At 42.2% G+C, this 12,666-nt stretch overlaps 2 protein-coding genes across 4 annotated transcripts; one reads left to right on the top strand and one right to left on the bottom strand.

Moving 5' to 3' along the window:
• Positions 1–1,065: 1,065 nt before the first annotated feature.
• LOC134067230 (gap junction epsilon-1 protein) lies at positions 1,066–7,970 on the bottom strand. 3 transcript variants are annotated; one of them, XM_062522375.1, is made up of 3 exons: positions 7,838–7,970; positions 2,476–2,658; positions 1,066–2,290 (listed from the first exon to the last, which is right to left on the bottom strand). In XM_062522375.1, exons 1-3 carry the CDS (start codon positions 7,856–7,858, stop codon positions 1,895–1,897), a joined length of 600 nt encoding a protein of 199 aa, XP_062378359.1. In that variant the 5' UTR covers positions 7,859–7,970; the 3' UTR covers positions 1,066–1,894. The 3 variants fall into 3 exon arrangements, with proteins under 3 accessions (XP_062378359.1, XP_062378358.1, XP_062378357.1); XM_062522374.1 differs by lacking the exon at positions 7,838–7,970 and adding an exon at positions 3,827–3,950; XM_062522373.1 differs by lacking the exon at positions 7,838–7,970 and adding an exon at positions 3,071–3,947.
• Positions 6,500–12,643, top strand: txlnbb (taxilin beta b). The gene is made up of 10 exons (XM_062522372.1): positions 6,500–6,646; positions 7,804–8,072; positions 8,530–8,621; positions 9,164–9,334; positions 9,743–9,937; positions 10,178–10,297; positions 10,557–10,631; positions 10,721–10,813; positions 11,334–11,429; positions 11,740–12,643. Exons 2-10 carry the CDS (start codon positions 7,844–7,846, stop codon positions 12,514–12,516), a joined length of 1,848 nt encoding a protein of 615 aa, XP_062378356.1. The 5' UTR covers positions 6,500–6,646; positions 7,804–7,843; the 3' UTR covers positions 12,517–12,643.
• Positions 12,644–12,666: the final 23 nt, after the last annotated feature.

Raw genomic sequence — 12,666 nt, 5'->3', positions numbered from 1 at the left:
AGCAATGCTTTGTATTAACACACAGTATAAGTATGCTAAATGGTGACCACCTCCCCCTCAGAGAAGACATTTCCTTGCTCTGTCTCATCAAAAGATCATCCCTTCAGTGACACCCACAGGGGCCCCTCTCACTTTCCAGTAAACTGCAGATCTGTGGTAAATGTGTTCGGAATGTAGTCCTACATGTGATCTAAAAACTGGGGGCTGTTCCATAGTTTGAGTTTTCATGTAATTACCGAATGCAAGGGCATCTGAGGTAAAGAGGACAAGAATGTGTTCCCGGCATTGTAAGAGGGTAAAGATCTGGCACAACCTTGCCACAAGCATGCGCGAATCACTGGGACAGAGGAGGCAGATGTTCAAATTACAAAGCCAAACTTATGAGGTAAGCCAAAATGAGACCAGAGTGGAAAAAAGAAAGCTACTTAAAAAGAAAAAATCCAAATGGTTTGGGACAACTGAAAGCAGAGTAGAGGAGAAGTGGCCGAATCACATTTGGTCATAACAAATGATAATCCTCTTGCAATCTATGCTGTCTATGATAGGTACATATTAGTACCAATGTAACACTTGATGTAGTCTCATCTCTGAGTTGTGGAGTGAAAATGGAGAGAATGATATGCTGCTACTAACTAGCATACTGTCATTTTTCTGAACGATATTACCTGAATTTGCTGTATGAACTGATATGACCTGCTACCTCCTCTCAGCCTGGCAGGACACACTGTTCCTGTTCCTACAAATGTTACCCTATCTTACCAGTGGGTGTCACTAAAGAGGGAGAGAGCTTTCCCTCTCTGCGTCACACTGGATCTATCTTTAGAAAATGCGTATACAGATTGCCCATCTAGCTAAATTATATAAATAATAGTGGTAGAATAGCATAGATACACATGTTTTGTGAACTGAAGCAGTTGCTGTTATTTGCTGTTAAGAATTTGAACAATTTTTAAACCATTTCTGAATAGTGTCACATGTCCAGATATCAGAAAAACAACTCACTTGTGTTAGCCAGTGATTCAAAAAGCTTAAAAACTACAACAAAGAATGATAGAGAGTCCATCAAAAAATGTGATACACTGGTTTAATAAATGCAGATACCTCAATGTGTAGACACCCTCAAATGAAATAACCTCAAAACATTTCTCAACGCACCATGGATACAAAGCCATAGTCACAGGTGACAGTTAAACATGAAATGTTACACCAGACAATACAGTGACACAGAGGGAAAAAGGCCTCTAAATAATGATTTTAGTAAGGTACTATTCAAAGAGAAATCATGAGAAATAGAGCTAAATGTTGGTTAGTCCTGTGTATCAATTTTGAATGGGATAAATAAATCCATTACAAATCCAGTCACTTCACAGTATGTCACATTCTACCTGAGATTATACACTTACGGCCGAAATTATGGATTACTTCAGCACATACAAAAGTTTGTAGTATCCAGGCATCCGATAATGATCTCGCAAATGTTGCAGATGATCTTACATCATGCACTGGCCACATGACTAAAACCTTTTGGATGCAACAAAGCATATAAGTCCTGGCCTTTAGTAGAGAATATTGTCACTCAAGTTGGATGGATGTTTGACAATTATTTACAAATACCAAATATGAAACATCTTCAGATGATCATTTCACATGTAGGAAAGCAAAAGTCCAGTGCTCCAGTAGCCAACCACACGTATATTCTGTAATCAAGTATAATCCTAATATCATGTACACCACAAAACAGTTCTGAGTAGACATTCGTTTCTTGAGGTACGTATGCTTCCCCGCTTTTGTGTGATGTTGTGTTTGCATATGTGTGTGTGTGAGAAAGAGTGTGTGCCTGTGTGTGTGTGAATGTTTTTAAGTGTATGCTTTCTATGCAGCTTAAAGCGATGGGTCATTGACTGTTTAAATAGCCGAGTCTCCTGCAAAGTATTTCAAAGATCTCAGCGACACACAGCACAACCGTGATGATGGTGAAAATGTACATGGCACTGAGGAAGATGGTCTTCTCAAAGTGCTCGGGCACCATGCACTTGGTGAAGTTGTAGGCCTTCTCCAGTGCGCTCGCATCACACATGTACAACGGGTGCACCTGGAAGCCAAACAGGTGGCTTTGGAGCCAGAAGGCCACCACTTCCAGAATGATCCGCAGGAGCACAGAGATGATGTAGAAGACAGTGTAGATGGGCCGCTCTAAGATGTCCTCCTGGTCAATGTTCTTGCAAGCAGCGTAGAGGTGAAAAACAGCCCCAGGTACGAGAACAGTCACCAGTTGTAAGGCCCAAAAAACCTTTTGAGGAAGGGCAAGAAGAGGCAGGTAAGTAATTCTTACATTCATCACTGCCATTAGACATGACATTTAATGACATTCCAAATGCATTTCAATTGAGTTTGTGTTTGTATTTATTTTTTCTGAACATCACAAAACAACTTCAAAAACTACAACAACAAAAAGTAAGGATGGATTTCCTGTACCTGCGGAGTTATCGGTCGAAACTGGTTATAACAGAAGAGATTGAGTTCCCTGCTGTCTGGGTCACAGCTGAAGTGAAGGGCTTCATTTCCGTAAACTGCAAATCCCAGAACCCCCAAGAAGAACATGCGCACAGAGCCAAAGAACAAAGTGTGGAACTGGCCAATCACAGTGGGAGGCCGCAGCTGGATCACAAAAACAGGACAGATAGATAGATACATGAATAGATAGATAGATAGATAGATACACAGACAGACAGACAAGCAGGCAGACAGACAGACAGAAAGACAGACAGTAAGAACACATAGAGAGGCAGATATAAAGAGGAAATTAACATTCAAGGAAATTGGCATACTATAACATTTATCTTCAATAAAAACAGCCCTTTTTCTTAACTCTGAAAAAACACAAGCCCATGGTTTATCATTTATGCTATGAAAAACAAACAGTAACCACAATCCAAATAGCTAAGCCTGAGAATCGATACTTTTACACAATCATGTTAAGTAACACAGACTAGCCCTCTTTTTTCCCTAGTCTTTAGTGCTAAACAAAACAAAACAAAAAAATCCTCAATACGGTCCTTTGCATACTCACACATCCTTCATAGAAGTTCTTGATGTAGTTTAAAGACATTGTTTAGTCCCTTTTCTATAAGTTCTGATAATCTCTGGTGCTTGGCCCTCATTGCCGAACTGCTGGCATCTGTCAAACTCTAGCTGTAACTCTCTGTTGCTCCGAATGACCTTTGCAGCGGTGCAAAGCCCCTGTGAATGCATGTTTCCTTTTCATTCCCCTAGACCTGCACCACTGTACTCACGAGGTACCCACACGCAACAAAAAGGGCCACACAAAAGCGATGGACATGTGCTCCCTTCATAATCCCCCCCTGACCTCCGTCAGCAAAAAAAAAAAAAAAAAACCACCGCCCTCGCACTACACAGCAAAACAGGTGAGGGGGAGACCACTTTTGGTTAAAGCTTTCTGAAACAAATATATCTGTTTTACCTTAAAAAACAACAACAACATGGAAAAGCAGAACATTTGAAACATACTGATGGACTATGAATACATATTTCAATGTAAAAGATATTGAAAAAACTAAATTGATTTCAGATTTATTAAGGTCCCATTGGTGTAAAGAGTCAAAACATCTGTAAATGCATTCCAACACATTCTACAAAAACCCCCTCTGTAAGCCTAGAAAACAAAGTTGAAGTAAACCCAAGCCAAACATATCAGTATTACTCAAACAGAATGCATATGACTCTTCCCCTCCCAGTATGTCAATGGTGAAAGTAACCCCACTAGGCAGGTAAGGAAGCCCCTAAAGAAAAGAAAAAGCCACTGCACCAAGCGGAGTCCAGGTGGTGAGTTGTTGGTCCTCCCCATCTGGTTGGAGTGCAGGGTCTTCCCTCACACCAGCCCTGATCCATCAGCGAGCGAGCAGGAGACGGGCTCCATCCAGGGTACGCCGTTTCACCTCTCCTCCCCCCCCCCACCCCCTCCCTCCCTCCAAGGCAAGCGCAGCACGAGCTCCACAGACAAAGCAGGTCAGGTCGACATGATCGACGGAGGTCTGACGCTGAAAAACGGCTGTGGGTGGCGGAGGGCTACTGAGTGGAGGGTCTGAATAGCCGCTGGGCCCGCGTGTATGCCGTGCGGACAGAGAGCAGAGCCACTGGCCTGTTACAATGCCCTCTCTGCAACAGAAGAGCAGCGAGTCAACATAAAAGCTCCAGGCTTTTCAGCTGGATGACCTGTGTGCGCTCAGTAGCCAAGGGAAAAGAGGAGAACTGCTTTAAATAGAGGGATGGATTCAACAAACCAACACCTCACAAGCCCTGTAGCATTGTAGGCTCTTGTTTTTAATGGCCATGTTTGGTTTACCACACGTGTATGATATTCAGATTCCCAGGATGGCAGAGAAAATATATTGCTTACAAAATACATTTTGTTATATCAAAATACTGTACAGTAGTAAATCCCCATTTGTTTTACAGTAATCACCTGGATTAGTTTGTGTAGTCTATTTATAATTGCTATAAAAACAACTATAAACTATAAACATCTCTATACTATAAACAACAATATGATAGACCCACAATGCATCACTGAAAGGTAATGGTGGAGCTTTCACTGATCAAATAGGGTTTTTTTGCAACCATAAAAGAATTGTTGGCCAGCACAAACACAATAGTCAGCCAATGGAATGCACTAATTCCACTATTGAACATTAGCATTGAACTTAAAGATGAGGCAGATATACAGACATCAATCATCATGCTACGGAATGTCCTTATGAGATGTCTCTGCATTAACGAGTTGCCATGAAAATAAGAATTATTGGTGAAATAGTACTGCAATACCAATGGCCATGTGTCATGGAAAAAAACGGCAATGATTTCTTAAATTTGACAACATATTTATGATACGGGATTTTGTGGGTGTTTCATTTTTAAATAATCCAATGCTATGCTATATATACAAAGAATAATTACCACACATAGCTTTAAAGCATGCCTTACTGTTGTCTTAGACATGGTTACAGAATAGATTCACCACATTCTGTACCATAAGATTCACTAAACATGACACACTTTGGCCTCCTATTCACCAAAGACTGTAACTTCTAAAAACAGAGAGAGAATATTGAATTTACATTCAGTGTTGGGAAGGTTACTTTTAAAATGAATTCCACCACAGATTACTGAATACATGCCCTAAACATATTCTGATAGATAACTCAAAGTGAGTAACGCATTTTGAATGCTTTGGATTACATGAATGTTGTATTATATTTTATTAGCGGTAATTTAAACAGTTATGTGACGTTATGTGAAGTTGTAAGACTCAGTGTTCACAACAACCCACAATTTGTTTAACAGTGAGGATGGATTGATACACAGATTAAACTATGTGCTATGAAACACAGTGCACACAGGCTATTTTATGAATTTCAACTGCACAAGGGGAGCCCTACTGCCCTAAAACATGCTGGCTGGATATAGGCCTCTTGGCCTACAGCAAAATTGATTTTACATTCTACATTCACTGAGATGTTTCTAATTTAGACTATCAATATAAACAGAGAAGGATAGAGAAAGGAGCCACCTGAGAGATACAGTACATGGTGTGGTTTGAAAAATATTTGAATTTTAAGGCATGTTGTACACATATAATGATTTAAATGTGATCCCTTACATTTAGCAGTTTAACTATATTCTGAAAACCATCTGCTTAAATAATAACTCTATACTCATAATTTGTATTTTAAATATATAATCCGGAATACATGTATTCAGTTACTTCCCTGCACTGGTGATATTTGTAGTTTCCGCTTTACCTCTAGAGGTAAAGCGGAAACTACAAATATCACCGGTTTACAGTGTAAACCCCACTGAATAAACTGTCCTGACGCCTTACTGGTTCTGAGGTGCCACCACACAGGCCACTATAAAAACAAAACAAGCCCATGACACCAAAAGAACCTTTGTTGTTTAGTGGCCCAAACACCTGTGGCATATGTAACAGGACACACCATATGTTAATCTAGCAGGGCTAAACTAGAGAATGACTGGATGATCAGGGTTTGGGCATGATGGGAACAGACTAGCCACCCTGGTGCCCCCGTGAGCCATCTGTGGGTCTTACGTCTTCATAAATGTCAATCATAGAGGGGTGGGCGGGACTTCACTCTGCGGTCACAATAACTCATAAACTCTTACAATACCAAAGATTGTTCTAAAAGTATGCAGACAAATGTACTAATTTTAGAACGAATCGGTGTAAATCTTTTTACTAAAACAATACTTAAAAAAAAAAAAAATGTCAGTCTTCCGTTTCAGTCTTTGGTCTTCACTAGCGTTCGTGTTAAGAGAAGGTAAACAACATATATCCAATGTATGGTGTTTCCATCAGCAAGAGATACTTTTTCCATTACTGGGTAATCTCTCTGACACTCCTTTTATCTTTCGGAGGTTAGTTCTAGTTGCAGCACATGGGTTTATTTTGAGGTCTGTCTATCGCAGCTGCTGTGTGGGTCTGAGAGTGTGAGTGTGTGTGTGTGTCCATGTGTGTGTGCGTGCATGTGTGTGAGAGAGTGTGTGTGTGTGCTTCCTGGCAGCCCCCTCTCACTCCTCTCCACTCCTCTTCTCCTCACTGCCGGTGCTGGTAAGTAGCACTTCAATATTCCCATTAGTCTTTGAAGCCTTGCAGCAATGTACACTGAATAGATCTCATGCATGTTGACTGTTTATGTGTGACTGTTTACTTAGTGTTCCTGTCTTGTTGTATTGGCTCTGAAGTTTAGGCAGATGGTATCCGGAGTGAATGTCACATGTTGTCTCTGGGTTAAGTGTGTAAAACTATTCCATATTAGGGAAGAGCATTCTCTTATTTCCCTAGACATTCGAAAAAGTTCATGACATCAGCCGAGTATGTTGACATGATCATCATTTGAAATAGACATGGCTGTCCTGTCCATGTACTTAAGCCTGTTGAAACTTGTTGCCCCATGTCCTTGATCTAGTGCTACTGCAGTAAGATACTAGTTGAATGTTGAGTGCTATTTACGTATCTGTTGTTACCGTTCGCAAACATTACAAGAAAATCACTGCTGATAATTTGTTGTGTACAGTGTTTCACAAATAAAATAGGCTCTGATAGAAAAACGGAAAAAAGCTCTGGTAACAAATAGATAACTTGACCATATTAAGGAGGTCCCAGAATAGACAGCGGGCCCCAGAACAGGTGCCATGTGCCATGCTTGTGAGAGCAGTAAGATGGCTGAACAGACTGGCTAAATTTAACCAGATAAACACTGTCAAGTCATATGGCTGCATAGTGAGGAAGAGCCACATGGAGTAAACAGTAAACAAGCTCAAGATCTCGATGACATTTTCCGATTTGAATAGAGAATGTTCTGCCAAAAATCGCCAAAAAAAAGATTTTATGCTGACCTCAATCTGTTTATAGCAATCCCAGAACAAATGCAGCCTAATGCTGATGACTAAATAAGCAAATTCATAAGTTGACTGGTTGTGTTAAAAGTGGCTTGTTATTGCTTAGACGTAAACAGCAGAATGTTGCAGTATATAATCACCTTTCAGTAATGTAGATCTTTGTTTAAACTAAAATGCTGTTAACAAGACCCTGTAGCCATAAAAAAAACAATAGCCCACACAGAACATTTATCATGTGTCATCTGAAAATTTGAAAACCACCATTTCTGGACATACACACACTCTCTCTCTCTCTCTCTCTCTCTCTCTCTCTCTCTCTATCTCTCTCTCCCTCCGTCTCCCCCTCTCACTGATACACTCATACAGGTTCCACCTCCCCATCTCCTCTCATTGACCTGACCTCACAATGGAGACATGCCATAATCCAGCGAAGGGGCCCCTGGCGGAGACGTCGGTGGACCTGACCGATGAGCTGGGCCTGCAGCTGGAGGACATCATCAGCACCTACCAGGTGGTGGAGAAGCCGACGGACGGAGAGGAGGACGCGGGCACCGGGAAGGCCGTGGACTCCCCCCCACAGAAGGGTGTGAGCGCCAAGGATCAGAAGCTGGAGAAGAAGCTGCTCAAAAACCTGGGTGAGACATTTGTCAGAAAGAAATTACGGAGCGTGTCAGTATTACGGTTTTCACTGTATGTCTCTAAAAGTCATGAAACATCTGAGGCCCCTTCAACTGCTCAAATACATTTTCATCTCAGTTTGCTATTAACATGGACGGCTCTCCTAACAACACTGGTAAGAGAGTTTACAGAGGAACACTGTCCAAACAAAATCTTTAACATCTCTATTTATTTGTTATTTCTAAAGAATCCATTGTTTTGGCTTACACAAGCCCCACAGCCTCAATGATATTGCCCAAAGCATTGCAAAGTGCATAGTGCTACAGGGACATGCTCTAATGTAACGGTGTAATATGCATGGCCTCTGGTTTAACACACACACACACACACACACACACACACACACACACACACACACACACACACACACAGCCCATATGAGCTAGTGTAAATCAGGGTTGTCTCCTGTTCCAGGTAAGGAGGCCATGCTGCTGATGCAGAGTCTCAACAAGCTGGGCACACCTGATCAGAAGCTGGACGCTCTCATCAGGAAGCATGCTGAGCTGGTGAGGCCTGATAAGTATACTAATTTCCCCCTTGATATTCCTGATATTCTGGTGAAGAAACTTGCATGATATATCTTTGCTTTGTCAGCAGATAGTGCTGAAGGGATAGTACCTCTGTGTATCGATATGTTTTGGGTGAAGCATCACATTGCAACATTGTAATGTGTCATCATGAATTTGTAAACATGCCATTAATCATTAATCATTGACGAATATTCAAAGACAAGGACAGTGTACCAGCAATGCTAGCACTGCATGTCCTTGTGTACTTGTCTATGTCATTCTAAGCTAAATCCCAACCATACAACAACATTACCACCTCAACCACCTCTTCCATGTGTCTCTTATGTGTTTGTAAACATGCCATTAATCATTAATCATTGACGAATATTCAAAGACAAGGACAGTGTACCAGCAATGCTAGCACTGCATGTCCTTGTGTACTTGTCTATGTCATTCTAAGCTAAATCCCAACCATACAACAACATTACCACCTCAACCACTCTCTTCTGTGTTTGACCCCCACTTCCATGTTTGTGCAGCTGGAGGAGCACCGTGGCGACCAGAAGCAGCTGAAGGTGCTGCAGAAGAAGCTGATGCAGGTGATGAAGGAGAAGGACCAGCTCCAGAGCGAGCACAGCCGAGCCGTCCTCGCCCGCAGCAAGCTGGAGTCCCTCTGCCGCGAGCTGCAGAGACACAACAAGACCCTCAAGGTAGGAGCACACACCACAGCTAGTGATCGCGTACCATCAGTGAAACATAAGGACAATATTGTTTTCTAAGCCTTGGTTTCCTGAGTGTAGCAGTTGATAACTGAGGGCAAACATCACAGACAGTGGTTTCATATGCCACATACAAATCATAAGGACTACTTTGCCAGGTCTATGTTTCTTACATTGTAGCATGATGACCTAAACATTCCCAACATTTTGTTGGGAGTGTGTAATACAATAATTATAAGTTGGGTGCCTCCTGAAGCTAGAACCAATAAAAAAAAAATCATTCACTGTGTGTGTGTGTATTGTGATGTGGTGTTTAGTACCAGTGGAACAGAGTCTGCTCACTGAGACCACCATTGTGTGTTTTTCTCTCCTTACCTTTTGGTTGTCACCCGCTCGCAGGAGGAAACGTTGCAAAGGTGCCGAGAGGATGACATGAAACGTAAAGAAATCACCAGTCACTTCCAGAGCACCCTCTCCGACATCCAGGCCCAGATCGAGGAGCACAGCACACGCAACACCAAACTGTGCAAAGAGAACAGCGACCTGGCAGAGAAACTCAAGGGCCTCATTGCACAGTACGACCAGAGGGAGGCGGTAGGGAGCCATCCAAATGGACACGACAGCAAAACAAAGCACGCTCTTGCATATTTGTACAGTTCTATGGCATACTTTTAGGAACCGCACGTACTAGATGGATGTTTTAAAATGACTGCAGGCAGATAATCCAATATTAGTACTAATCACAGATTAAAAGATACTGTTATTTCAGTGTAAAAAACTGTTAATCCACAATGTTAAAAGTAAAAAATCGCTGATAATGTATTTCCTCTACAGAACCTAGAGAAGGTGTTCAAACACAGAGACCTGCAGCAGAAGCTTCTGGAGACTAAACTTGCCCAGGCCAACTTGCTGTTGAAGGAGGCTGAGGAGAAGCACAAATTAGAGAGAGAACTTGTGAGTAGGACATTGAGTGTAAAATGAGTGATTTGCCTTCCAATGTCAGACAGACACCAAATACTGGAATACTGAAATCTGAAATGTCACATGCATTGTGTTATGTGCAGGTTTAAACATCAAAGGGAAATATCACATTAGAGGTTGTGGTATGCATAATGCAGTGCTTAATTCTGAAGAAAACTCATGCGAACATTTTAAATGCAACATAAATACTAATGACAAAATGAAGCATTGTTTTTTTGTCTGCTGTCAATAGCTCCTGAAGAAGACTGCAGAGGCCAAACTGACAGTGAAACTTCTGAGAGAAGCTGAAAATGACATGAAAGCACAGGTATGCTGCTGATAAACAGATTCGATAACCAGATTTGCTTAATTTGATCTATCCTAATTGACTTTTAAATGCCCTTTTGCTTTTTGAAGCTTGCTGTGTACTCTGAGAAGTTTGACGAGTTCCAGGGCACTGTGTCCAAAAGCAGTGGTGTGTATGCTAGCTTCAAGCAGGACATGGATAAGGCAAGTCTCGTTTAATAACTGCTGCACAGTAACTCATCTGTATGGTCACTGATGGTACAAATGGAAAATGGACTGCATTTATATAGCTTTTATATAGCACTCAAAGTGCTTTACAATTTCTTGCCTCACATTCATACACACACTCTTACACCAATGGTGGAGGCTGCCATGCAGGTGCCAACCTGCACACTAAGCTCTATCTCTAATAAAGTAGTGGGATATCTCCCCTCCTCCAATATCTTGACAGAGTAGGCTGAATTTTATTATGACTCTAATTGTATGCCTCAGTGCCAAAACATATCAGGAAGTCCCAGGAGGGGTGGGTTAGGGTGGGATGTGGGATGTGACATTTGTGTTGTATTTTGTTTGTTTTTCTTTGCATTCAAACTTGAGTATGTTTTGAAAAATGTATGAATACAGACGATTCCTCAATAAAAAAGATTTGAAAGATAAAGCAGTGGGATAAATAGGTCTTTCAGACTGAAAGATGAAAGATAATAATTGTATTGTCCTTTTGTAGATGTCTAAGAAGATGAGGAAGCTGGAGAAAGAGGCAAATGGATGGAAGTCTCGCTTTGATGGCTGCAACAAGGCCCTGGTGGACATGGTCTCAGAAGTAGGTTAATCTGCTTTAATTAAATGTGATTTAGTTGGAAACGTTGAAAAGTGATTGAAAGTGATTGCTTCATGTCTGCTGATTTTATAAAGCACTACTGGGCTGGATGAGTTGGCTATCTATTTATCTATCTATTCTGAGACTGAAACAACCCATGTTCACATTCAAAGAGGATCAAAAATGTACCATGCTTTTAGAAAGACGGGAGATGTTACCTTCAAAAGGTTTTCTCTGACAGTTAAGATCCACACAAGGGAAAAAGTACTGCTCAATTCTAAAACACTCATTCTTTCCTTGATATGTATCTCAGAAAGTGGTACGGGACAAGGAAATTGAGCTCATGACAACGAAGAACCAGAAGCTTGAGCAGCTCTGCCGGGCTCTGCAGGAGGAGAGGAAGAGCCTGCACCAGAAGCTCCAGGGGTCAGACAAGGCCGGAGCCCCTGTGCAGCAAACGCCTGCAGTGGCTACAGCAGAGACACCTGCAGCTACACCTGCAGAGACACCTGCAGCTGTTAAGGCAGAGACACCTGCGGCTGCGACTGCAGAGACACCAGCAGCTCTTACAAAGGAAAAGTCTGATACCTCCGCGGAGAAGAAGAAGCCTGCAGAGACATCAGAGGAGAAGCCCAAGGAGATGGAGATGCCAACTCCACCAGCACCTGTTACAACACCAGCTGAGCCACCAAAAGCTGCCGCCGCCGCCGCCGCCCCGGCATCCCCACTGACCAAAGAGCTGTCCAGTCTGAAGGCCCAACAGGCCCGGCTCAAGGAGATTGCAGCCAGCTTCACCATCTCTCATGTCATACCTCAAGACATTCTGTTGGCTGCCGGGCAGAGTGACTCTGAAGGTGAGGGCGGGCACAAGGAGGCCACAGTGACCCCACAGGAGCCTGCAGGCGTCAGTGCTGTTGCTAGCCCTGAGCAGACACAGAATCAGAGCCCAGAGCTGGAGAAGGAGTCCTTACCGGCCCCCGTAGAGGAGCAGCAGAGTGTGGAATCAGCGCAGGTCAATGGCTGCCAAGCAGAGACCCTGGTATCCGAGCAGCAAGAAAAGAGGGATGAGGAGATGGAGTGTGTTGACTAAATATCCTCTAAATGGCTTTCATTTTTATTACTGTACTTAATTAGAAAATAACCATTTTACATTGACACTGCCTTTCTTTGTAACAATAAAGCCAGCAATAAAGCTCAACTGGATAATTATGGTTGGAGATATGCATCCTGTGTCTGTTTA

The sequence above is a fragment of the Sardina pilchardus genome, chromosome 20 (genome assembly GCF_963854185.1).
Source record: "Sardina pilchardus chromosome 20, fSarPil1.1, whole genome shotgun sequence".
Lineage (NCBI taxonomy): Eukaryota > Metazoa > Chordata > Actinopteri > Clupeiformes > Clupeidae > Sardina > Sardina pilchardus.
Note: the sequence above shows the minus strand (reverse complement) of the source record. Positions and strands in the feature narration are given on the sequence as shown.